Below are 27,231 nucleotides of genomic sequence, written 5' to 3'. Positions count from 1 at the left end.
TAGCTCCCAGCACAATCACATGAAATGTATTTAATGACTCACTATATAAGCCAGTCTATCATTATGGAGTGGAACTAGGGAGCACCATCTTCTTAACTCACTCACAGCCTCTCCAGCCAGACCTCTCAGCAGGGTCAGAGCATGCCTCAGAGAAACAGGGGCTTCTAAAGAAAAGCTCCCTTTCCAGCCCCTATGCTGTGCTACACATCCCATTGAAGGACGGTACAGACACTCTCACAGAGGCCTGAGACTCCAAGGGGCAAGAACACAAGGAACTAAGGTGCTGATGTTCTTCTGGGAAAGAGCATTAGGATTTAATCCTTGAGACGACATGCAGTTTGCTTAAGCCACCAGTTCAGATGCAAGTATGTATCATTGCTGAAGGTGCAAATGGGTCTCTTCCTTGCAAAAAAAGACTTTTGCAAAGTTAAAATTTAGAAAACAATTTTACTGAGACCATTTAAGAGCACCAGCTGACAAATTTTGCAATTTAATACAGTTAAAATCTTTATTCCAAAGAGTAGAAAGAAAATAAAATAAAGCACAAACTAGCAGCTGGCCTTGTCTCAGGCTTGTGGGGCTCAGGCTGAGGGTTTATAAAACTGCAGTGTAAATATTCGGGCTCGAGCCTGGGCTCTAGGACCCTACAAGGGGGAAGGGTCACAGAGCCTAGGCCCACAAGTCCAAATGTCTACCCCTGCAATTTTACAGTCCCCATCCAACTCGGCTGGCACAGATCAGCCGTGGGATTTTTTTTAAATGCAGTGTAGACATTAGGCTGTAGATATGTCAGCCTCTGATTTCACATTGAAATATAAGTTTTTATTGTCCAACATTTTACTTCCCTCACATGCCATTCTGAAAGCTTGTATGGATAAGTACATGGAGAACAAAGGAAATATATCCTACCAACTGGTTGAGCGGACATGCTATTTCTATGGCAGCTGGCACAACAGCTCAATAGACTTTGGGGGTTAAGCCCACGCCCATCCTAATTTGGAGAGAGAAAAAGCTCTCCCACAATGACAAGCATTATGCAGCTTCGAGTGCTTCCAAAGACTCCCAAGAAATATGAAGGCATATCTTCTTTGGCTGACATGTGAAGTAGTCACATGGTTTTAACTTGTCCATATCAGAACTGGCCTCACTCCATGAGAGCAGAAGTGGCCTAGAACAGGGATTTACAAGCTATGGTCCATGGATCAATAGTAGCCTGAATAGAGCTGGCTGGTCAGATTGTACAGACTAGTCCATCATTCTGGAATAGGAGGAATCTGTCTTCTATGTTTCTGTGAAGGCCACACACACCTGTGGGCACTACAAAATAAATTACCATCCACTGGGAAAAAAAAATGTTGGGGCAAGGAATTGTAGACAAGCCATAAGAGGTTCTTTGTAACATGAGCTAAATCCCTCCTCCTAGCCAAGACTTAAGACACTTTGTCCAGCTAATAATGTTGGTTCTGAAGTTCAACAAAGGCCACTGAAAGAAGTTAAGACCCAATGGGCTTGCTCCTGTTCCCACTGAAGTCAATAACAACTTTATAGGAGCATGATTTGGCATGGTTTTCAAGCACAGCGTATTTCAGTATCATAGAAGAGTCAGTCTTCCAAAAGTTAAGATGTATTTTTGGGGTTGGCAGACGCTATTGTTAAACTTATGAGTTTATTTGAGAAAGAGTGATATTTCTAGGGTTCTGATATGGCTTCCCCACATAGACATTGCATTATCTCTTCTAAGGAAATGATATAGCCTACTGGCTCTCAAGCTGTGGCCCGCACAGAAATCAGCTGTCACATGGGACTAGCTGCTCTTCATTTCCAGCTGCTTCTGGAGGTGTTCAACCTCCAATATACAATGACGAAGAGACCACAGAAGGAACCAGTATAAGTGCCTCTATTAGGAAACCATTACTGAAGGGAAATAAATGAAACCTCTGTCTTAGGCCTGGTCTGCACTACGCATTTAAACCGAATTTAGCAGCATTAAACCAATTTAACTCTGCACCCGTCCACACAACGAGATCCTTTATATCGATATAAAGAGCTCTTTAAACCGGTTTCGTACTCCTCCCCAACGAGAGGAGTAGCACTGAAATCGGTATTGCCATGTCGGATTAGGGGTAGTGTGGCCACAAATTGATGGTATTGGCCTCCGGGCGGTAGCCCACAGTGCACCATTGTGACCGCTCTGGAAAGCGATCTGAACTCGGATGCACTGGCCAGGTAGACAGGAAAAGCCCCTTGAACTTTTGAATTTCATTTCCTGTTTGCCCAGTGTGGAACTCTGATCAGCACAGGTGGCGATGCAGTCCCAAATCCAAAAAGAACGCCAGCATGGACCGTACAGGAGATACTGGATCTGATCACTGTATGTATGAGGAGACAAATCTGTTCTATCAGAGCTCCGTTACAGAAGACGAAATGACAATGCATTTGAAAAGAAATCTCCAGGCTATGATAGACAGAGGCCACAGCAGGGACTCAGCACAATGCTGTGTGACAAGCGTAACGGAAAGCCAAATACTCAAATGGATGCTCATGGAGGGAGGGACGGGGGACAGAGGACTCCAGCTATCCCACAGTATCTGCAGTCTCTGAAAAGTATTTGCATTCTTGGCTGAGCTCCCAATGCCTGAAGGGTCAAAAACATTGTCTGGGGTGGTTCAGGGTATCTGTCGTAAATTTACCCCCCCAGTGAAAGAAAAGGGGAAAAAATCATTTCTCAATGTCACTCTATGTCTACTGCATGCTGCTGGTAGACGCAGTGCTGTGGCATTGAACAGCACCATCCCCTCCCCTTCCTTTCCTGATGGCAGATGGTACAAAATGGTGGAAAACGGTCATCATCCCGTGAGTGCTCCTGGCTGGTCTCGGTGAGGTCGGCCAGGGGCGCCTGGGTAAAAATGGGAATGACTCCCTGTCATTCCTGGCAGACGGTACAAAATGCTTGGTAACCGTCCTCATCATAGCAGCTGGAGCCTGAGCTCCATCAGCCCCCACCCCCCTTTCATGTCTAAAGAAAAGATTCTGTACTTCCTGGACTATCATAGCAGCAGGAGGCTGTGCTCCTCTCCCCCCAACCCTTTAATGTCCTGCTTGGACTATCATAGCAGCTGGAGGCTGCCTCCCCCTCATTTTATCTCGCTAAAAAAAGTCAGTGTTTCTTATTCCTGCATTCTTTATTACTTCATCACACAAATGGGGGGACATTGCAACGGTAGCCCAGGAGTGTTGAGGGAGGAGGGAAGCAACGGGTGGGGTTGTTGCAGGGGCACCCCCTAGAATGGCATGCAGCTCATCATTTCTGCGGGATCTTTGGGGCTCTGACCCGGAGCGGCTGTGCTCTCTAGTAGACTTGCCCCTTATTCTAGGCAGGACTGCTTCTATTTTTAGACAAAACATAAAGAAGGGAATGACCCGGGGAGTCATTCCCATTTTTGTCCATGCGCCCCCGGCTGACCTCAGCAAGGCCAGCCAGGAGCACCCATGACAGAAGCAGACAGTACAAAATGATTGATAACCGTCATCTCGTTGCCAGTTTACAATAGGGATGGTAACCATCCCTGCTACCTTGCAAAGACAAACGAATGCTGCTGGGTAGCACTGCAGTACCACGTCTGTCAGCAGTATCCAGTACACATACGGTGACAGTGACATAAGGCAAAACAGGCTCCATGGTTGCCAAGCTAAGGTGTCTGCCAAGGCAATCCAGGGGAAAAAGGGCGGAAATGATTGTCTGCCGTTGCTTACACGGAGGAAGGATTGAGTGACGACATTTACCCAGAATCACCCGCAATACTGTTTTTGCACCATCATGCATTGGGATCTCAACCCAGAATTCCAATGGGCGAGGGAGACTGCGGGAACTATGGGATAGCTACCCACAGTGCAATGCTCCAGAAATCGATGCTAGTCTCGGTACATGGACGCAAACCACCGAATTAAGCTGCTTAGCGTGGTCACGTGCACTCGAGTTTATACAATCTGTTTTACAAAACCGGTTTATGTAAAAGAGGAATAATCCCGCAGTGCAGACATACCCTTAGAGACCAAGAGTCAGCATCACTACGACTTAAGATGCAGCCACCATCTTAGCCTACAGTGGGACAAGAGCCACTAACAGGAGAGGGATCAGGAGTTGACACTGAGATCAGAGCACCAAGCAGGCAAGGACTGCCCAGGAGAGATGGAGAAGCAGAAGAACAGGAAACAACAGAACCTGTCTCTGGATAGCATGTGCAAAGATTGAGGTGAACAATATTCTCAGATTGCTTTTGTTTTCAATAACCCCACTCTGACAGCAGGCTTATTTCAATGGATATCTATTGTTTTATATGGTGATCATGGCAGTACTGCAGCACTTGACTTACAGGAGTGAAAAAATCCATATTATCTTTGTAGATCACGTACCCACTCCTGCTGACATTTACTCAAGTGCTTCACTTAAGCTTTTGAGGAATCCAAACGAAGTACAGAGGACTTCCTCACATGTTTAAAATTAAGCTAGACCCCAAGTGTTTACAAGATTGGGGCTTTAATTAGGTTCTCACATTGGCAAGTCTCATTCTTCTACATATATAAAATAGTTTAATGTTTATACAGGTTATAGAAGTTTCAAACAAATCTTTTTTTTATACTCACGAAGGATGAAAGCTGTTCTTACCACATCAAAATATCTTACATTTGTTAAACTAAAAATACATATTTTTTTCCAGAGAAAGCTTAGACTAAAATCAATACCCATCTTTAAGGCAATCTGTCTAGTTGAAGGGATTTAGTAAATAGATATGCCTCTCAACAAGAAAAACCCTTCTCTTGTTACGTAAACTAAGAACAAAGACACTCCAGGTAAAATTTATTTATTCCAGGTTAATGTACAAATATCACCCTTTTGCTGCAGTTAAAGTATTATATACAATATTTGTCTATGCATAAAACAGTGCAGGACTAAGATGATTATTTAGGTGTCAGTACATATGGAATTGATTCAAGTTGTTCCCATTGGCTTCAAAAGACTTTGAATCAGGCCGTAAGTGAATTAAGAATTTTAAGTATATAAAAATATGATTACTCTTTTCACTGCCACATTCATAGTTTTTAGCCTCTGTATGTGCAAAGATGGGTCATTAGTTTTTTCACAGTGATTCATTAGTTTTGTTTGAGAACATGCATAATTAGTTAAGTACCACATAAATTAGTTAGTTAAGAACTTGAAGTTCAATAGTACTCCAAACCTTTAAAGATTTCAAGAGAATATTTTTCCATAAAAGCTATTAGGATTATTCTTTCTGACAACAAACAGCACTAAGATTTAGAAGGCTATACCTCAGTTTCTCATTAAATTGCTTTACTTATACATTGTTAAATACAGTTTAAGATAGCTCAATATGAGACTTTTGAAACCACTTATTACTCTCATCTCTTCTACAGTAATTAAACTCATGGGTCACATGATTAAGGGGCTTGATCCTACAAAAACCATGGCCAGTCCCTTATATGAGTACTTCCACTGAAGCCAAGTAAAGATTCACAACATCAACCTGAAGAGTTCTCTCTCAGCTCCTTAATATCACCTTACCCCACTTGTTTAGAACTTGAGATTTCAAGTTCTAAACAATAGATAATGAATTCTGCGCACCCCATAACACAGCATTAAAAGAACTGGAATCTTGTTTTAATTCATTGAACAAGGTTACTTCAGTTACTGAGACAGAAACAATCTACTTCCCAGAAATGAGAGGTGAGGGGAATTAGCAAAGGGCGAATGCAGTTTTATTCTTAAAAATATTTATTGAGCACTGACAACATGCTTGGTGCATTACAGAAGAGAGTCAGTAAGAGTCCCTGTCATCCAACATACAATACAAACGCAAATTCCACTATGTAATTTATACCCTCAAAAAGGATGAATCTTATTGAACAAATTAAAACCAAGATTCTTCATAATTCCCTAATCTTCAGCTCTTTACAGAAACCAGCTCAACTCTTTCTGCAATTTTCCACAAACACTGCAGTTTCCAGAATGCTTTTAGGAACATATTTTATAAATACTATAGTTCAATGATGTGCTACTGTGCTAACAGAGCAATACATCAATAAAGCAGTTTTAATTTCGAAGCTGGGGTCTGGGAAATGCTGAGAACACAGGAACGGCATGCAAGAGCCTGGGGATAACGTGCCATCTAGTGAAGGGCAGAAGAAAGGACAAAAACAAACTGGGCTTGAGAATTATGCTTAAAAAGTTGTTAGAGTTTGAAGAGAACAGCTGTGTACTAGGGACACTGCAAAAAGAAATTAGTGTGGAAAGTACATTGTCTAACAGCAAATGGTTGTGGCAGCTGTATGTTTTTGTTGACAAGATTGTACAACTTTGCGGGGGGAGAATAATTGCTGTTTCTATTCTATTTTATGTTCTGAAAACATTTAAGTTATTAGAGAAATAAAGGTGTTTCTGCTCTATTCCCCAACTGCTTCTATGGTTTAAGGTAGAAATATTTCGACCTTTGCGCTAGAAAATACAAGGAAACCTACATTCCAAATGTATCACACACAAAAAGTCTTTTCATTCCAATCAGCACTGTGCCTTTACATTTCAGTAGCATGGGCTAGGACTAGGGCACAGGTGGGCAAACTAAGGCCTGTGGTCACATCTAGCCGGCGGGACCATCCTGTTCCGCTTGAGCTCCCAGCTGGGGAGGATAGCCCCCAGCCCCTCCTCCTCCCCTCCCCCGCTATCCTCACTCTCCAGCAGCCACGCTGCTGCACGGGCAGCAGCCTGGGCAGTGGGGCTGCACACTCCTGCCGAGCGGAGCAGCAGCATGTCTGGATCCAGACATGCTGTGCTGAGTGGCATGGTAAGGGGGCCAGGGGGTTGGATAAGGGGCAGGGGGTTCTGGGGGGCAGTGGGATGGGGCAGAGGTTCTGGGGAGAGTCAGGGACGGGAGGGTTGGATAAGTGTGGGAGTCCCAGGGGGGCCTGTCAGGGGGTGGAGCTGTGGATAGGGGTCAGGGGATGGGGAACAGGGAGGGCCAGATAGGCGTGGAGTCCTGGGGGGCCTGTCAAGGGGCAGGGATGTAGATAGGGGTCAGAGCAGTCAGGGGGGTTGGATAGGAGGTGGGGGGTCCTGGGATGGGGTGGTTAGGGAACAAGGAGCAGGGGGGTGGGTTGAGGGTTTTAAGTGGGAGGGGGCGGATAGCAGCGGGGGCCAGGCTTCCCTATACCGCCCGCCATACAGTTTTGCAACCGCAATGTGGCCCTTGGGCCAAAAAAAGTTTGCCCACCCCTGAATTAGAGTGTGGGGAAGGACCCACCAGGAATCATGTTATTTAAGGAATCATGGAATCCTAATAATAAATCCCAATTTAACATTAAGACTTCACCAGAGGCAACTAATTTAGCATCACATCACTAACCACTAGTACTACCAGACTACATATTGTTCAACTGATACCTGTCAGATCTCAAAAATAGTTTAAACGTGACCTTTTAAGAGATAATGTTTCATGTGACTGCACAGTAAACTGACAAATGGTCTCGAAAAAAAGCTATAAATCAACCCTACTCGTTATAAATACATTTACATTGAATTACAATGTTTCATGCCACTACTTATTTAGCATATTTCCCCCATATTTTAATTTTCCATATGCCATATACAAAACCTTTCGCACAAGGCATGACAAATAGTCAATAGAAGAGGGAATAATTAGAAACTCAGGAGTGCCAGGGCCCGAGTAAATGGTGAAGGTCATTCCTTACAAGTCAAGGTTGTTTGCATTTTAGCTACTACATCCACATCTAAAAAGACAGCTACGTAGTCATCATGCCTTCAGACAGCATTTGGTCACTGTAGAATTTTGAACCTTGGAATAGGAAGAAAGCAAAACTATGAGATATCAGAATACGTGGCTCATAAATGTTTAGTTTGCTTTTCTGCATTCGTTTCTGGTAATTTTCTGTGACCTATGATCAGAGTTAGAAGCTGTGTGAAGAATCTCACTGTTGCACTCGCAACTGCACTATAGTTTGGTTTACCTGTATACGGTAAAGGAACAGCTCACACCTTTTCCATTCAGCACAGTTTGCCATGGTTACAGAACAGAGCCAGAATGTCCTCAGCACCACACAGAAGAGAGAAACCTCAGTGAAAATAATGATTACACCAGAGCTGCTGAATCTCTATGTCACGAGTCCTTCTCCTGACCCTCCTGTGGGCCTGAAAGGGAATTCAGCTTCCAAACCTACATATTACAGGCTCTCCAAATATGGCCTGTGTCTCAAACTACTTCTCCTGACCTCCATAGCAGTACAGTTTTTCATAAGACATACTGTCAATGGCTCCCTGCATACTGCTGACACCACCCCTGTTTAGGGGGGCTGAGAAGGCTTTTCACTACATAAGGCAGATATTCTATATGGCCATGGGAAACCATGCTATGGAGAGTGGTCCTACCACAACCACTCACTCACTACCTGTGATTAGGAGGACACAGGTGTAATAACCTTAGTCCCAGATTTAGACCTTAGCGTCCAAAATATGGGGGTTAGCATGAAACCCTCCAAGCTTAGTTACCAGCTTGGACCTGGTACCTGCTGCCACCACCCAAAAAATTAGAGTGTTTTGGGGCACTCTGGTCCCTCTGAAAAACCTTCCCTGGGGACCCCAAGACCCAAATCCCTTGAGTCTCACAACAAAGGGAAATAATCCTTTTTCCCTTCCCCCCTCCAGGTGCTCCTGGAGAGATACACAGACACAAGCTCTGTGAAACTACACAGAGAGACTCCCCTTCTCTGTTCCCAATCCTGGAAACAAAAAGTACTTTCCTATTCCCCCAGAGGGAATGCAAAATCAGGCTAGCAATCCAACACACAGATCTCCCCGATTTCTTCCTCCCACCAATTCCCTGGTGAGTACAGACTCAATTTCCCTGAAGTAAAGAAAAACTTCAACCGGTCTTAAAAGAAAGCTTTATATAAAAAGAAAGAAAAATATAAATGGGCTCTCTGTATTAAGATGATACAATACAGGGTCGATTGCTTAAAAGAATATTGAATAAACAGCCTTATTCAAAAAGAATACAAATCAAAGCACTCCAGCACTTATATTCATGCAAATACCAAAGAAAAGAAACCATAGAACTTACTATCTGATCTCTTTGTCCTTACACTTAGAAACAGAAAATTAGAAAGTAGAACTACTTCTCCAAAGCTCAGAGAAAGCAGGCAGGCAGACAAAGACCTTAGACACAAAATTCCCTCCACCCAAAGTTGAAAAAATCCGGTTTCCTGATTGGTCCTCTGGTCAGGTGCTTCAGGTGAAAGAGACATTAACCCTTAGCTATCTGTTTATGACAACAGGTTGTTGTATAATTATACTTGCTAGTGTATCCTGAACTTCCAGTACAGAGAAAGGAATCTGGTATGGCATTTCCTATTTCACAGAACCTGGCTGTTACAGTGTGCTCTCAAAGGGGAAACCATAGGAAATGAAGAGTGGAGGGAGAAAGTAGCACAAGGCGGTACATTTCTCCACACACACTCCATCTCTGCAATTCAGCTCTTCCTTTTGCAGAAAATAAGGGGCACTGCTCCAGCCCACAGTTAATATCTTTTTTAACAGGTTGAGGGTTGGATTTTCATGTATCTGTACAATTATTTACATGAAATGAATTTTAAAAGGCTCAATCCTGAAACACTTTACTCAGATAACTCCCACTAATTTTGAAGTGGGAAACTCAAAATATTCTGTAATGACAATATTAAGATTTTCAGTGGTTTACTTTTTCTATAACCTGTACATACACATGGAGATGGAGAGAAAGTTCTGTGTTTATTGTAAACGTATGTATCACACTACACGCCGATTCTAAATAGCTACCTGTGAAACTACATAAATTCATCTTCAGGTGTACTTGAAAACAGAATCAGATTTTATTTAGTTTTTATACTGACTTACAAAAATAGTAGGATTGAACTAATGTGTCTGAAGTTTTGATTTTTAGAGAGGGCACCTGCAACAAGAATATCAAACTAAAGTTTTCTGAAAAGGTCAGAAAGTATGATAATAGTAAATACATAGCAAATATCACACAACTCTTTCCCAGTGATGTAGAATCAGCTTAGGTTCCATACCATGTGCATGAAAATTTACTACTGACATATTGTATTTTGTGTTTAATTTTTACATATATAAATTGGGGTCGTTTTATATCCTTGGAACCCAATACTCTTTCACACGTGTGCCATTCATCTGTTTCTTTCTACAAGCTCCTGCTTCATGTCAAAATAAATACATAAAAGTGAAAGTTCTACCATCTGTACCACATCACAGGGTCAAGTTTTTTCATTTAGTGCAATGAACACAAAAGCTAATATGGTATTTAACCTGCAATTTTCAACAAAACTGAGATATCACACACAAAGTTTAGCATATGAATGTAGTTGCTACCCCCACCCAAAGCATACCCTGCACACTGCATTCATAAAAACGCAGTTCCTTTTGATGGAGCCTTGTTTCACAAATATAACTGTATTCTCCAATGTTTATTAATTATATTGTGGTGCCACCCCAGAGGCCCAGACTGGATAGATGTCCCACAGTGCTAGGTACATGCTGGCAAAGTCCTTGCCTACTTTTATAACTGGCCTCAATTTCTGCCATCAGTGTAACACTGGAGCCAACCTCTAGTACCAATAGGCACGGACAACAAATTATCACCAGTGAAGCTTCATGGAAAGATCCACTGAAAGATGCCAAAGAAAATGTCCACAGAGGTAAAGCTCAGGAAGAAGAATGTCATGAAAGAGTAGGATAACAAAATACTGAGAAGGCAGGAATGATAGCATCAAAGACCAAAGGAATGAAAGACACCTTGACAAGAGCCATCTCAAAAGGAGTGGAGCAGGCAGAAGGGAGCCAAGATTAAATTTGAGTGCATCTCAAGAAAGTAGTTGTGAATGGCACATTTCATTAGTTCAGAAGTGAGCGGTAGCAGGAAAGGCAAGTGGGGTCAAGGGATGGCTTTCCTAGTATCAAGACCAGAGAGCTTGCTTGTATTATGAAAGGAAGGAACCTGAGGCAAGAGTGAGAAGGACTAGGAAGAAGGTGAAAGTGATTAAGGGACTTTAGTATTCAGGAGGGGGTGGAATCAAGGAGACAGGTGGAGGGATTACAGACAGCATACAAAACAGAAGACTTTTCAATGGTGACAAGGGAAGAGGAGGGGATTACAAAACAAGAAATGCAGAAAGACCATAGTGGAGGGACTCAACAAGAGAGTCAGAGAGCAGATAAAAGGAAAGAAAGAAGAGAAGTTTCAGATGACTAGTTACTGAAGACTCAAGTGTAGGAGCAGGTTAGGATGCAACAGATTAATTGCAACAGGGCGCCTTGCCCTCGGGGCTGGAGAGCGCAGGGCCAAGCCAATCCTGATTACATCATGAGCCCAACACTAGGGGAAACAAGAAGTTTCCTATAAAGATCAGAAGGTGGCTGCAGTGGAGTGGGGAAGAAACTTAGGAGGGTGTAGTGAAACTGCAGGGCTGCAGAGAGGGTCCTGCAAGGAAGACCATGAGACCAGGGGAATTGCTCCAACTAGGAAAGACTGGGAGCAGCCTAAGGCAGGAAGGACTCTGTCCAGAGGAGGGGAGTTTGGGTTATATCCCACTGAAGACTGGAGGGAACATGTGTGTGTTTAGTTTTGGACTTAAAAAGTGAATAAGACAGACCCCAAGGACTGCTGTTGTGATTGGACTAGAAAAACCCTTCACAGAGTTTATTTGGGAAACCTAGGTGAGGTCACCAGGGAATGAGGTGAGGCTGTCACTCATCTACAGCAGTGGTTTTCAAGCTGTGGTCTACAGACTATATCTAAAAAACAACAAGGAATCTTTAAGGTGCCACCTGACTAACAGATTTATTTGGGCATAAAAACTTTCATGAGTAAAAACCCACTTCTTCAAATGCATGGAGTGAAAATTACAGATACAGGCATTATTATACTGACACATGAAGAGAAGGGAGTTACCTGATGCTTGACACCATGCAAGACTCTAAGATTTCCAAGGGATCAGCACCTCCATTTGTCTGATGATCTACAGGCAAATATTCTGTAACAAATTCCTACTGTTCACACAACAGTTTGCTTCTCTTTCAAGATAAAACTGAAGAAATAGGTATCTCAACAGTGACCTCTAATGGGCAAATCAGACATCATCCATTAAAAGCAGTACTTCTGTTTAAACAGCAGGAAGATTCAGAGAGTCCGAAAGAAAAACAGAAATAGCACAAAATAGAAAAGCAAACCAAAATAGTTGCAGTATTATTGAGGTACCAACTGGATTTACCTTAAACAGGCTCTAGAAGAGCCTGTGTGTCTAAGGCAGCAACTTCTTTAAGCAGATTGGGTCCAAAATTTGACCTAAATTTGATATAAAATGTCTACTTACAATAAGGTGATAAGTTATCTGCATGCTAACAAATGTATTAGTTAACTGTGACCCACTCCATGTCCCTAAAATAGAGGCTCTTCCTCATGGTAAAAACACATATGTTTAATATCATTATAGACAGCTTACACGTACTGAAGAGATACCGTCAACTTCATCTGTTTTTTAACTTCATTGCTACTGACTGAGAAGACACTTAAGACTCAAACCTGTTTTAAAGGTAGACTTTTCCCAGTTATGGAACTTTGAGGTTTGGAGCTAATTAATGATTACAAGGCTCTGGAAACCTTTCACCATACTTTCCCTCCAATTGCTTTGGTGAAGTGTTTTTGATTCATTAAAATCACTTACGCCTTAAGAAACATGAATGTTAACAACGAATGGCTATATAAGGATGTTGTTAAAGATTTCTGTATAGTCCAGAAGTTTTCAAACTTTTTCTGGAGACCCAGTTGAAGAAAATTTTTGATGCCTGCGAATCAACAGGAGCTGGGGGATGAGAGATTTGGGCTGTGGGAGGGGCTCAGGCAGAGGTTTGGGATGCGGGCATGAGGGCTGCGGGGTGTGGCCAGAAATGAGGGGTTCAGGGTGGCGGAGGGTTTTCTGGGCTGGGTGCAGGCTCTAGGGTGGGGCCCAGGTTGAGGGGTTTGGTGTGCAGGGAGGGGTTTGGGGGAGGCTCAGGGGTGGGGCAGGGGATTGAGGCACGGGATTACCTCGGGCGGCTCCCCATCAGCAGCGCAGTGGAGGTGTTAAGGCAGGCTTCCTTAGCATTGCAGATCACGCTGCGCCCCAGAAGCGGCCAGTAGCAGGTCCAGCGCCTAGGCGGATGTCTGCAAGCGGCTCCCCGCAGCTCTTGCCCACAGGCACCGCCCCCCGCAGTTCCCATTGGCCAGGAGTGGAGCTGGTGCTCCGGGCAGCTCCATGTCTCCCCCACCCCAGGAGCCTGACCTGCTGCTGGCCACTTCCAGGGCATAGCGAGGTGTCAGAACAGGTAGGGACAACCCTGCGTTAGCCAGGCAGCACTGCCGATGGGACTTTTAACAGCACAGTCAACAGTGCTGACCAGATCCGCAGCGACCCAGTGCCTCATATTCCACGACCCAATACTGCGTCACGACCCACAGTTTGAAAACCACTGGTATAGTCCACAGTTCTCCTTTATCAATTACCAGATTCTGATTGACCCTCTCCCTCCAAAGAGCTCCAGGGCTGCACTCTCTTACACATGGTGGTAACAGTCCCCAGAATCTGGTTATTCTCCACTGCAAAACAGAGCACCAGGCACTAACCATACCCTCACATTTCTGACATACAGCAAACATAGGGGCTACAAAAGGAGATGGCAAGTGGCACATCTTTATGCCAGAAGTATTCTCCAGGTACTAGTTCCACCTAGATCTCTATGATGTCCAAATGGCATACAGGGTCCACAATACATCTTTGTATCTGATCCACCGACTATAGTTGAGGCCCAGAAAAGGTACCCCTTTCTCCAGTCTACCATGACGCAGCTGTTTTAGGCCCGTCTTTTGAAGCTCTTCCCTCAGAAACAAGTTAACTAGTAACCCAAATGAAATAAATTTATTAGAGTTACCTAACCCCCCATCCTCCCTGTAAATCACCTCTTTGATTATGGCCCCTTCTTTTCCCATTTCCTGCTGAAGCCTAGCATTTAGAAGTCCTACCAGCCCACAGCAGCTCACAGTATTTCCTCTCTCCACCCAAATTTACCTCCTGGATGGCCAAAATTTCATTCATTCTTCCCCAAGTCACGACCATGCCGTCTCAGAGCTGCTATGGAGGTGTGAATTTAGGTTAATTTCCAATCTCTTCAACTATAATCCTGCTTTGAACAGAAACTCCTAGAGGCAAATATTCAAGCTTTCCTTTGGAACAGAACTCCACTGCCCTGCAGAAGCTTCATGTTGTTCTAGGCTGCTGGGCACTTAATGGAGCAGAATGCATCACAAGCATGGAGCACGCATGTGGTACATCTGCACTGCATGATCCATTTAGGTGAGAGAGCACTGACTGAACTGCAGCTAGCACTAGTCTCTTCCAAGCAGCTTTTAGAGATACTATGACGACAACATTTAAGATCTTAACAGAGTCAAAACTTTGACTCTCCTCATTTACAGGATTACTAGATAGAAGAAACTAACTAACTAGCTCAGGTTATTTCCCTTGAAACAATATCTAGAGTCATGCCCATGTTTTAAACCTGCTTCTCAGTTTCACTTATTAGTGAACATTTACAGACAGCTTTAGAACAGTTTCAAGCAGAAGTCTGGATAAGTCAAATTGCACAGGGTTAGTGGACTAGACACCTAATTAAAGTGAATATTGTACAGTAAGGGACAAGGTTTATGGCTGGAAACAAAAAGGACAATACAGTGGAAAGAAGATGATCTGTTTTACATCAGTGTTTTCAGATGTCATAACAAAAGTTAGCTAAATGAATCACTACTGTAGCACCAACGAAGGCATGAGTTACACCTGAAAGGCATTTGGCCCAACAGATATATAGCCAGAGGAGGGCCAGATACCTCCTTTTTCTCCCCTTCTACTAAAGTTTGTGGCAAGGCAAGTTGAAACTGGAATGGCAATTGTTCCAAATCTGTGTACACTTACTAAGGAACGTCTACACAGCCAGTCAGTGCGTGGCAAGCCAGGGTGTGAATGAACAGCACGCTAGCCTGCCATGCACTCAGGGGCTGTGTAGACCTCTACTGGTTATTAGAACTTTTAGCGTGCAGTAGCAGGGTCCAGCCAGTTAGCGCACAGCACGCTAGTGCGCTGTGCATTCACCCCCCGGCTTATTACACATTAATTGGCCATGCAGACAAGCCCTAACTGATTCAACCAAGCAACCAACACTATTCAATCAATGGGATGCAGATTTGCATACCTCTGATAAAGAAAGATTTACAGGAAGATAAATGTAAACTTAATAGCAATGTGAATGGCACACTAAAAAGTTAACAGTGCAAGAGGGAAACATGCTGGGAGTAAAAATATTCAGAACAGTGTAATCAGTCTAATGGGATTTAATGGCGTTATCAGACCTTAATGAAGCTTTGCTTAATTTTAGTAGTGTTGACTGGCAAAATACTGGCTGCAGAAGGATATGCACATCTTCTTACCTTTTACACATATTTACTCTATCAAATGGACATATTTACTACAGACAATAGAAAAACAGAAGCAAGTACATTCATTTATATGACAGAAAACTAGTAAGAGATGCTAATATGACCTTAGTGGAACACATCAAGTGTCACTGCCACTGTTTTCCCAAGTCATTTTAAGAACAATCTACTAAGACAATTAATTATATTGCTTAAAGGATTAGGTCAAGAGTGTCAGATACAAAAAAACGAATTTGAAATTTGGCCTTTTTTAAAGGGAAACGCACTATTTCAACTCAACATTTATTTTTCTTTTTAAAAGAGTGGTAACTTCCAACATTGGAAAATATTAGTTGTACCCCGCTGGGGAATATTCTTGGCCTTTACTTTCCTATAAGAAACATTTTAGGGTCTGACAGGTTAACGGCATCCCTTAAATGGAAGAATGGACACTCATCACTTAATATTCATACAACCCTTTGATTTAAAAGTTGGAGTTGGAAGAAGACAATAATCTATTCCTTTTACCCCGTTTTATTGATATCTTTTGGTCAATGGCAGCTGCGAAGCCAGCACTCTGGGCGGAGGCAGCCCGCAGACCTGCCTAGCCACACCTCCGCCTAGTAGCTGAGTGAGGGGGATGTTGCTGCTTCCGGGGAGGGCCCCATCCAGTGCCCTTCCGATACCCAAACTCTATTCAATGTGCATAAGTTCCTGGGCCTCAGAGTGTAAGATTCCACTGTGAGGCACGGTGCCTTTCTTGAAACAATGGTCTGAGCAAAGGTCTTTTGTTGTCTTCACACGTCAGTAGGCATGAAATCTCTAGCCAAGGATATATAAGAATATTGAGATCTCCTTGGGCTCCAGGTGGGAAACGTAAGAAGAGGGACAAAAGAAGCAGGAAGATATGGAGGACAAGATATGTCCAAGACTCAAGTTTCTGTGATTTCTCCTAATATACTAGCTATGAGCAAAATGGCCCACTAAAAATTTAGAGCAATTACACACTTGCCTATTGGCACCCATGTTCACAGCTATTCCTTCACACTGCTTAATGCCACATCTTAAAAATACAATGTAACTGTACTCTCATTCAAAATATAATTTATTCTTTACATGCTACGATAACACACAACTGATTACATCATCCTCGCAGCCCTTAACTCAATCCCCTTTTCGTCTTTAAAAAAACAAAAAAACACACACACACACACACCACTTTCCTTCAGGCAAATACTAGGTATTAAAAACAAACCTTAAAAGCTTTTTAAAGAATTCAAACTTTCCTGAAATTCAACGAGCTAGACAATTTAAAGGGTTTGTGACAGTGATTTCAGCCTCTTTTTACTAGAGCAGTGGCTCTCAACCTTTCCAGACTATTGTACCCCGTTCAGGAGTCTGATTAGTCTTCTTCACCTCACTTAAAAACTACTTGCTTACAAAATCAGAAAAAAATAAGATACAGTGCACTATTACTGAAAAATTGCTTAGTTTCTTATTTTGTCTGTACAAAATTTTAGTTTGTACTGACTTTGCTAGTGCTTTTTATGTAGCCTGCTGTAAAACTAGGCAAATATCTAGATGAGCTGATGTACCCCCAGGAAGACTTTGGCACACCCCTGGTTGAGAACCACTATGCTAGAGCACACCCTTGCAATGGACTAACACAGCACTTCATCCCCCATTCAAGTGTGAACACATCTCCCCTTTTTCCCCCTCCCATCCAGTTTCTCTCTTGTCCTCCCTTCCCTAGCAGCTGTGTTTTCCTATCCGCTCAATTTCCGTGGACTCCACCTTCCTCCACCACACAGCAGCTTTGAATTCCACATCCCCACGCTACATGGAGTGTACATATCAAGGAGCGGGAGTGATGCACAATAGTGCCTTCAAAGGCCCAGCTGAGTACCAAAGAAGTAAAGAAAACTAGATTGGACTGGCAAGATGCCATCTGAATCTGCACTCTTGTACACATGAGCTGCTCCCACAGCAAGTCACATCGAGGGTCACAACGGTATGGAAGTAGAGTGACTTCCGAGCAGCCACCTAATTTTAGCTGTAGATAAGGCAGAACATTTGTTGAGTGAGAGTGCAGGGTGAGTCTGGGGTCCTGCAGCTTTCCTTCTACACACAACGCTCTCCTCTACCTACAATGACCCCTGAAATAGTTTGGCATTCCCCCCCATGACAGGAAAATGCATGTTTAAGATGGCTAAGTTACTATCATGATTTTTCTGTCACTTGAACCCTACTGCAGTACTTATTTACTACTTATTTGACTGAACATCCAAAAAGGATCGAGGCCCCGATTGTGCTAGGTTTTTGTACAGACACAAAGATGAAGTCCCTTCCTTCAAAAGTTTGCAACACTGCAAGTCTTTATACATTGACAAAGTTAGACTTTAGTTCATTCCTTGTTTTAAAGCCCACACAAAAACCAACAGAAGTTAACAAACATATTTAACACTGCACATGCATGGTCACTGTAGTATTTCACATTTAATCAAACAAAGCAAATATACTTTAAAAAAAGAAGACTTCTGGAGATGTAGGAAGCTTACAGACAGGGCAGAAGAAGAAATTTTAAATGAATGGATTGGAAATAAGATTACAGTTAAGGATTTTATCCTCACAAATGGAGAATGAAAAACAAATACAAAAAAACTAAGGAGACCTGCTGAACGTCACTGCTAAATTACATTCTTCATCTATTTCCTGTAATGCAACTACTTAGATGATGATCTATTTAGGACAAGGGCCTTGCCACCATCTCTAAGCAGCATAGCCTAATTAAGGCTAAATAAATAATAAAACGGATCACCACCAATGGCAACTTTTGAATGTTGTTCAAGTGGTAGCAATGAGGCTTCTATCAACTAGAAAATAGTGTTAGCCACCAAGAAATTTACTTACTTGTGAGTTTGTTGTGACTGAGAACCAGCTGTGTGATGTGGGACAGAGTGACTGTAAGAGAGCAGAAGAAAGACCGTAAGTGAATGAACTAAAATAACTCAAATGCAAGTTCGGTTTCAGCCAGACCAACAAACAAACAAACAAACAAAAAAACCACAAACTTTCCTTATCTAGAAGATGGACATCTCCATACACTGGCAGAGGTTAAACTGAGCAACATACACCAATTCCTCTGTGCTTTGATAGGTCTGAACCTGTATGATTCCCATACTAACCCAATTACAATTACAGCATTAAGACGCCAGAACCTCTTTCTCTTCCCCCACCGCAGCCCTCCCCACTCGCACATTACAGTATGGATCTGCCTTCATATGAGCACCCATTTCACTAAAAAGATAATCTGAAGAAAGAATGTGGCCTGCTTTGTTCTCAAATGTTTTGAGATAATTTTTACAGATTTTCAAAAAGAAACAATGAGAAGTATGAACAGGTAAACAAGTGACTTACAGATTGTATATTTTTCCAAAGACAGCACACTTCACAGGATCGCCAACAGAATTATGCAACACCATTTTATAACTTGAAGTTAAAAGCTAAGACAATACAAAACAAGACAATACTATTTTTTTAAAAAAGTGGGTTTTATCTCTGCAACACATCTCCAAAGAGCTAACTGAAATTTTCAACTGTTTTTTTTTTTTTAACAAGATTACATTAACATAGCAAATTCTTTTTACTTTGCGTCAAGAGGACAATAAGGTAGAACCTAGTCCCATAGTAAACTTTGTATACCAAGGAGTCTGAACAAAAAGGCAGCAGATGAATTTCTTGTAGTCAGTTATTAGTATTGTGCTACATACCAAAAGGCGAGCAAAACCTTGTTCTTCAACAAGATTATTCTTTACCCAGTAGAGGCAACTGGCAGAGAAGAATGGCCACAGTAAGAAATTTACACAGAAATCCCATGTTGTTCTACATAATCCCAACCCAGTGCACTTTAAATCCCTCATGAGAAAATCCGAAAGGCATTTATACCTTTACAATTCCAAGGGACTAAAACAGTTATTGCTTGCTTATTGTCAGTTTTTGACATGCAACTTATTGTCAGTTTTTGAAAGTATCTTTTTACTGAACTTTCTGCAGTTCATTTTTATTATACTTTTTTCCTTTTGGATTTCTTTCCTCTTTTTCCTATAAGATCATGGTGTATATTTTACTGAGTCTACATCTATACTATAAACTTTGGTCAACGCAAGTAGCCATGGTTAGTATATTACCCATGCATATGCACGTACTTGGTGCTCACTTCGGTGCTGCACATACTCACCAAGAGTGCTTGTGTCAACACAAGGTGCAGTGTACTATGAGTAAGGCTACTAATCTGTCATGGATTCTGTGATTTTACAAGATCTCTCTGACTTGAAAATTCCAGTAATTCAGCTCCAGGCAGCAGGGCTTGGACTTCAGCAAATTCATGATTTATTGTTTATGCCCATGTCCTGTTCATGACTTAAAAAAAAACACCTGTGCCAAAACTGTAGCCTTAACTATGGGTAGGTATCCCAGAGGGCCACAACCAAACCTCCAGCACAATTCCCCAAAGGCAATCTATTTTGGGGCACATACAAGTTATGCAGGAAAGCTGGAGCAAGGAGTCAAGTTCCCATTACGCAACTCTCTCCATCACATAATGCCATCCACATAATTTTCATGTCTGTTTTTAAAATCCCACAAAGCCACATGGCACTTGTCACTGTCTGCCATTTCTTACAGAAACATGGAGCCCACATAGCTCTGTGCTATTGTCATGAATACCGAAAACAATCATTCGATATTTGCAGAGTGCAGGAAGTACTGCAACAATGGGGGAACATGACAATTTCTGTAAGGACAGACTGTTAAGAGACAGCAAAAAGCAGTTCAAGGTGGTTGGCAGCTTGCACAAAGAAGCTGCCAGTGGTATAGCACTGATTCTGGGCCCAAGAAACGAACAGACTGGTGAGATTGCATCATAACGCAGGTTTGGGATGAGCAGTGGCTGCAGAACTTTCAGATGCAAAAAAGGTCTGTGTGCTGAGCTCATGCCAGCCCTCCAGAGCAGACATCAGAATGACAGTTACATTGACAGCTGAGAAGCAAGTGGTGATCACATTGTAGAAGCCTACAGCAACAGATTGCTACCAGTCAGTGGGAAATTATTTTGGAGTTGAAATATCAACAGTGAGGGCTGCTGTCATAGAAGCGTACAGGGACATTAATTGTATCCTGCTGTGCAGGACTGTAACTCTAGGCAACGTGCAGGACACTGAATTGATTTGCAGCTATGGAGATCCCAATGTGTGGTGAGGCAATTGATGGCACCCATATTATACTAGGCCGAGTACATCAACAGAGAGGACCTACTTTTCTATGGTTATGCAAGGATTGGTGGATCACAAGGGATGCTTCACCAACATCGCCGGCTGCTCAGAGAGTGTGTGACACTCACATCTTTAAGAACACAGAACTCTACAGGAAGTTGCATTTTTTTCCTCCAACAACAAAATTATCACTTGCAATGCTGAAATGTCAATAGCGAGCCTGCAAGACTCAGTCTACTTGTCTGGCACATTAAGCCATATCTGAATGGCCAGAAGGTGAAGCATGAAGTAGAACGGGTCTACCCAGGTGTGACCTTAGACCGCACACAGAATTACCATGTCCACCTGAAGAAGACAGCAGCTAAAGACAAGACAAGCAACAATCTTCTTAGCAAACTGGCAAGTTCGTCATGGGGTGCTCATGCTCCAACTTCATGGATATCTGCTCTTGCCACCTCGCATTCAGTGGTGAGTACTGCCCAGCAGTTTGGAGTCGATCGTCACACACCAAACTGGTGGACACGCAGTTACAGCCTGCCATGCGTATCATCTCTAACACCCTGCGTCCGACTCCATTCCCATGGCTTCCAGTTCTGAGCAATATTGCCACTCCTCTTATCAGATGAGAGGTTTCCACTGGCAGGTTACTGGAGAAAGTACATGCCAACTCAAGCCTGCCGCTGCACAATGACCTTTTTAAACCACCAGCTACACGTTTGCCATCACGTCGCCCATTACGGTCTCATCTGCCACGCCAGGATGTTAGGGCAGAAACACTCTGGCAAGAGGAATGGATCTCTGTTATAATCCCCAACTAATCCTGTGTCGCCGACCCCCCAATTTGCCACCTGGTTTTGGCCTGCTCTTTTGCCAATGGTCCCTGTTAAACAGGTTGCAGATCAGGTAAGGTATCTGTGCAGCCAACAGTATCGCTGGGGCCTTCATGACAGCCCTTTGTGCAACTGTGGCACAAACACAGACGATGACGCACACTGTCAGTGAATGCCTGCTGACTAGGTTCAGCGGTGGCCTAGAAGAATTGCCTCATGCCACTGGCTAGACTATGCACATGCTAAAAAAATTAATTAAGCCATATCCTAGCCACTTTGACTGAGCTGGTAGTTGACTCTTCAAGTGCAGAATGACAGCTAAATGTGCTTCCAACAGATTGAAGGGGTGCTGGTGGCTTTTAGTCACAAGACTGGATCTCAGTGAGAAAAATATCCCAGTGGTTATAGCTCCCTTCTGTGTTCTGCATCCTAACTCTATTAGAAAGGGGGAAAGAGTTGCTGCAGGGTGGGACAGCAAAGATGGAGCAGCTGTCTGCTGACTGAACAGTCAGAAACAAGGGCTATCAGAATAGCTCAAACCAGAGCTATGCAGCTGGGAGAGGCCTTGAAAGAGCACTTTAAAGTGCAGTAAGGTGTTGCGCTGGATGGTGATGAATGCAGCCCTGAAGTATTGGGGGCTGCTAGGAATTGTGTAACATTTCATGTACATTTATGAAAATCACACTGACTTAAATGAATGTGTCAATTATGCAGTGCTTATTGTACATTTATAATTCTAACATGTTTCTAACTGAAGCAGTGAGTTCTGTTGTCTTGTTCCACTACAAATAATAAGTGCTTTGAGCAGCGCTAGGGATTGGTAGTATGTGTTAAGTCAAAAGATGACTATTGCCAAAAAATAAAAGTTTATACCAAAAATAGTGTAAAAAACAGTGTGTAATTAAAATACAGACATTACAAACAATAAATTAACGGAACAGGATTTTAAAATTAGAACAGCAGAAAACATTCATGTTCATTTCAGTCCATTTCTGCAAACATACACCAGTCGTGACTCTCAGGTCAGTATATGTGATGCTGAAGGTTTCCTCACTGTCCCCCCAGTGAGGAGTGGTAGGGATGCAGCCCAAGAGGCTCCGTGGAATGTTGGAGGGTGTAGAGAAGCTGCAATGGAGATCTCCATTGACTGCAAAGAAAGGCAAGAGGTCCACCAGTCAAATGCTTGGTCAACACAGATCTGCAGCACTTGTTTGCTGCCTCAGAATCCCCATTATGTCCTGGTGTATGTTCCTCTTCTTTTCCTGCTGGGACATTTTTTCTGGCTGCCTCTTATATTCACACACCCCCTCCCCCTCCCCCAGCCCTCTCTTCACGGTCTGATGCATCCCTGGCTTGCAGGATCTTGACTATGTCCCCTCTAGTTAGCATCTCTCTCATCAGGGTCAGATGTTCCAGACTGGGAACCTCTCAAAGCTGCAATGGCAGAAGCTACAGACAAAACAGACAAATGTATCACTGCATTAACAGTCACAAAGGAAACCCAAAGATCGGTTTCAGAACTCTCTTCCCTTATTCCCATATAAGTTTAAATAAGACATGCTTATTGACACTTCAGTTTTGAGTGCCTCTGCACAGCACATTCTCCAACTGCAGCCCTGGTGAGTATGGCTCACCAGGGAGCAAGGTGACAAAATGAGGAAGGAATTGTTTGGTCATGTAAAACAAAAATGTTTGCCCTGTTTCCATGGTTACAAGTATAAAGCCGTGGCACTGAGTGCTGACATTTTTCCATAGGCAGTTGTGATTTTAGCTGGTGTCTCATTAAAGGGTCACAAAGGCACAAAAAGCACAGCTGCTGCTAGCATCCTAAAGCCACCAATCCCATATGCCACCAGCCTGTTTCCTGCAACGGTGACTGCCAAAGTTATCACAGAATAGATGGCAACGTGTCCTACTGTGGAGGAAAAAATGAAGACTAGCCACGCCTAGAAACCTTCAGGAGAGAATTACAGAGTACCTCCATGGAAGTTTCCTCAAGCTCTCTCCAGAGGACACAAAGGACATCCCTATGTACATAGAGTGTTCCACATGCCCTCCCCTCACCTAACTCCAAAGGGGAATGAAAAGCAGACAACTACCTCTGATGTACCTCTACCCCGTCTCATGGGAATAAAACAATGTAGACATCTGTTTCCTGCTAACTGGAGTTAGTTGGAGTTGAGTTGTGTGCCATCTTCACGTTTACCCCTTAAGGAAGAATGCATGCACACACTTATCTGAGATGCCTTTCATCAGGCTCATCCATGCTCGATTGGTGGGACTGGCTAGACTGAGATGGACTGTCAGACAGATTCTGGCTTGTGGCATAGCTAGCCATCCCCACAGGTGTTCCTCCTCCTCACTGTTCACAGCAGTGGTCTGTGCTTGGTTCAACTGAGGCATTCACCGTGAGGTGCTGGCAGGGTCTCTGCCAAGTATGGCATGCAGCTAATTCTAAGAATGGTCTTGACACCAGATCAACTGTTGTCCTCCCTGACCTTGTGGGATTTCTCCTGCTTTGCCTTCACACAGCACTGCTGCAAATTCCTGTTCCACTCCTCACCTGCATCCTCTGTGCAATCTTTCCATAGATGTCCCTATTTCTATGACTAGTCTGTAGCTGCAGCTGAACCACCTCTTCTCCTCACACACCCAAAAGATCCAATATCTCCAGTCTACTTCAAGTACATGTATAGCTGGCATGGTCAGCTGGGCAGTTCCGCACAAGGGAGCTGTTGGGTGTGCCCACCAAACTGGGCAATCAGGAAAAGGCATTTCAAAAATATGCAGGGGAATTGGGCAGGATGGCTGGCTTCTGGGCTCTGTGACCCTTGCATAGCAGAGTTCATAACTGTGACAAGAGCAGTTGCTGTTGGGCATTGTGGGACAGCTGCTGGAGGACTGTTAAGGTCAACATAGGTCACAGTGTCTACATTTGCACTGCATCAACAACATAGGTCAACGCCATTTGGGGAAGTGGCATTACTGTGTCACCATAATGGGACTTTTACAGCACTAGAAGACATTTGAGTGCAGACACAAGCACAAATAAGTTGATGCAACACAACTTACGTTGACCTCACTTTGTAGCATAGACCAGACCTCATTTATTTTCAGTCTTTTCTTCTCTGCCCCTTTCTATCCTCTATTTCTTTATCTACGCTTTATTGTCTACCAGCTTCCTCATACTTTGTCTTTCCTTGTCCTATCTTCCCCCATACTGTACTTCTTTTCTAGTTTATCCCTAGAAATCTTTTCCTCCAACCCTTATTCTTAACCCCATTCTCATTCTTTATACACATTCTTCACATCAATACACTTGCAAGATTTGAAAGAAATTTACCAGAAACCCAACTGTTTAAGAATTATCCTCCTCACCAAAGTGCAGTTTGAAAAAGGCTACTGACACATCCCTTCTCCTTAGCTGAGGAGAAAAGAAAGGGTGCTAAAATCTTAAGCACTGTTCCTGGACTTTGCTCCTGTCTTTTGTATCAGGTTCTGGTTAACAGGTTTCTAGTAAATTTGAACAGTGCTCATTCCACCCATTGCTATTCTGGCTGCTGGATAAAAGGACCATTCTCTCTTCCCATCCCAGAGCCTCCTCATTACTATGAGGTTGAATCTCTAATACTCTGTCCCTCCCTTAACCATGTCGCCGCAGAACAACTGTCTGCTATACACTGTCCCCATGAAATGTTCACAGTGGATAGCTCCAGTGCCTGATGCTGCTCAGAGTGCTGTTGCTTGAGAAAGCTATGAAATTAGCCCAATTCCTGCCTGTTCTTCTATTGCCCCAAAACCTCACCTAGAGCATTATGAGGAGTAGCAATGAAAACGTACAGTACTGGTCAGTTTTCAGAATGCTGCAGCTTGGGAAAGCCATGAGCAGCAGCACTGGAGTTGTCTGCAGATTAGGTTATGCTTAGAATACAAAAGGGAAATAAATTCCTGCTCAAGGAGATACACTCGGGCTAGCCCTCATCATATGTATCTGTACCAGCATGAGTGTCAAGAAGGGCTAGTCAACCTGAGTACATGCTTATGGTGTAAGTCAGTGGTTCTCAACCTTTGCAGACTACAGTACCTCTTTCAGGAATCTGATTTGCCCTGCACACGTCAACTTTCACTTCACTTAAAAACTACTTGTTTACAAAATCAAACAAAAATACAAATGTTTCACAGCTCTATTACTGAAAAATTGCTTACTTTCTCCTTTTTACCATATAGTTATAAAATAAATCAATTGGAATATAAATATCATACTTGCATTTCAGTGAGATTGTTGAACCTCTTTTTCGCTTGTGAGGCATATCATTCTGGGAGGCAGTGAAGCAAGAGCAACAATTACATTTTTCTCCACGTTGATTCTATGTCTGTAGCCTGTTGTAAAACTATGCAAATACTGTATCTAGATAAATTGACATATCATCTGGAAGACCTCTGCGTACCCCTAAGAGTACACTGTTGAGAACCACTGGTCAAAGTGGATCATAGGAAAGCTAGCTCCTTCCATCACCAGAGCTACACTGGTATCTTAACGCGCTAGCTCACTCAGAGTTGGTTTACAATACCACTTAAGTTGATGTAACTTACATCACTCAGGCTTTAGGTCAAAATTAGCAGCGTTACCTCGATTTAACCTTGGACCCGTCCACACGACCAAGCCTTTTTTCTCCAAACTTACAGGACTCTTTAAATTGATTTCTTTACTCCACTTCTGATGAGGGAATTAGCGCTGAAATCGGCCTTGCTGGGTCAAATTTGGGGTAGTGTGGATGCAATTCAACAGTATTGGCCTCTGGGAGCTATCCCAGAGTGCTCCATTGTGACCGCTTTGGACAGCACTCTGAACTCAAATGTACTGGCCAGGCAGGCAGGAAAAGGCCCGCGAACTTTTGAATTTCATTTCCTGTTTGGTCAGCATGGTGAGCTCATCAACACAGGTGACCATGGAGTTCGAGAATCACAAAAGAGCTCCAGCATGGACCGAACGGGAGGTACGGGATCTGATCGCTGCATGGGGAGACGAATCCGTGCTAGCTGAACTCCATTCTAGTAAACAAAATGCCAGAACATTTGAAAAAAAAAGTCTCCAAAGGCATGAAGGACAGAGGTTATAACAGAAACTCACAGCAGTGCCGTGTGAAAATTAAGGAGCTCAGGCAAGCCTACCAAAAACCCAGAGAAGCAAACGGCTGCTCCAGGTCACAGCCCCAAACATGCTGCTTCTATGATGAGCTGCATGCCATTCTAGGCAGTGCAGCCACCAGTACCCCAACCCTATGCTTTGATTCCGTGTACCCAGAACCACCCACGACACTGTTTTTACCCCATCAGGCATTGGGATCTCAACCCAGAATTCCAATGGGCGGCGGGAACTGTGGGATAGCTACCCACAGTGCAATGCTCTGGAAGTCGACGCTAGCCTCAGTACTGTGGACGCAGTCCACGGACCTAATGCACTTAGAGTATTTCTAAAAAACTACTTCTGTAAATTCAACCTAATTTCAAAATGTAAACATACCCTCAGGGGTGTGAAAGAGACCCCCACCG

General features: G+C 43.2%; 1 protein-coding gene across 2 annotated transcripts in view; it reads right to left on the bottom strand.

The window, feature by feature from the left end:
• The window catches only part of RSU1 (Ras suppressor protein 1), a 203,766-nt gene that overhangs the window by 151,104 nt on the left and 25,431 nt on the right, over positions 1-27,231 (bottom strand). Inside the window, exon 3 of one of the 2 annotated variants that reach the window (XM_050939669.1) lies at positions 18,489-18,539. The exons of the other annotated variant lie outside the window; for it this stretch is intronic. Coding sequence (XP_050795626.1) covers positions 18,489-18,539 — 51 coding nt within the window. The remainder of the gene's footprint in view (positions 1-18,488; positions 18,540-27,231) is intronic. 2 annotated transcript variants of the gene reach the window in all.

This window comes from Gopherus flavomarginatus, chromosome 2, assembly GCF_025201925.1.
Source record: "Gopherus flavomarginatus isolate rGopFla2 chromosome 2, rGopFla2.mat.asm, whole genome shotgun sequence".
Lineage (NCBI taxonomy): Eukaryota > Metazoa > Chordata > Testudines > Testudinidae > Gopherus > Gopherus flavomarginatus.
This window is presented reverse-complemented; position numbering and strand designations above follow the sequence as displayed.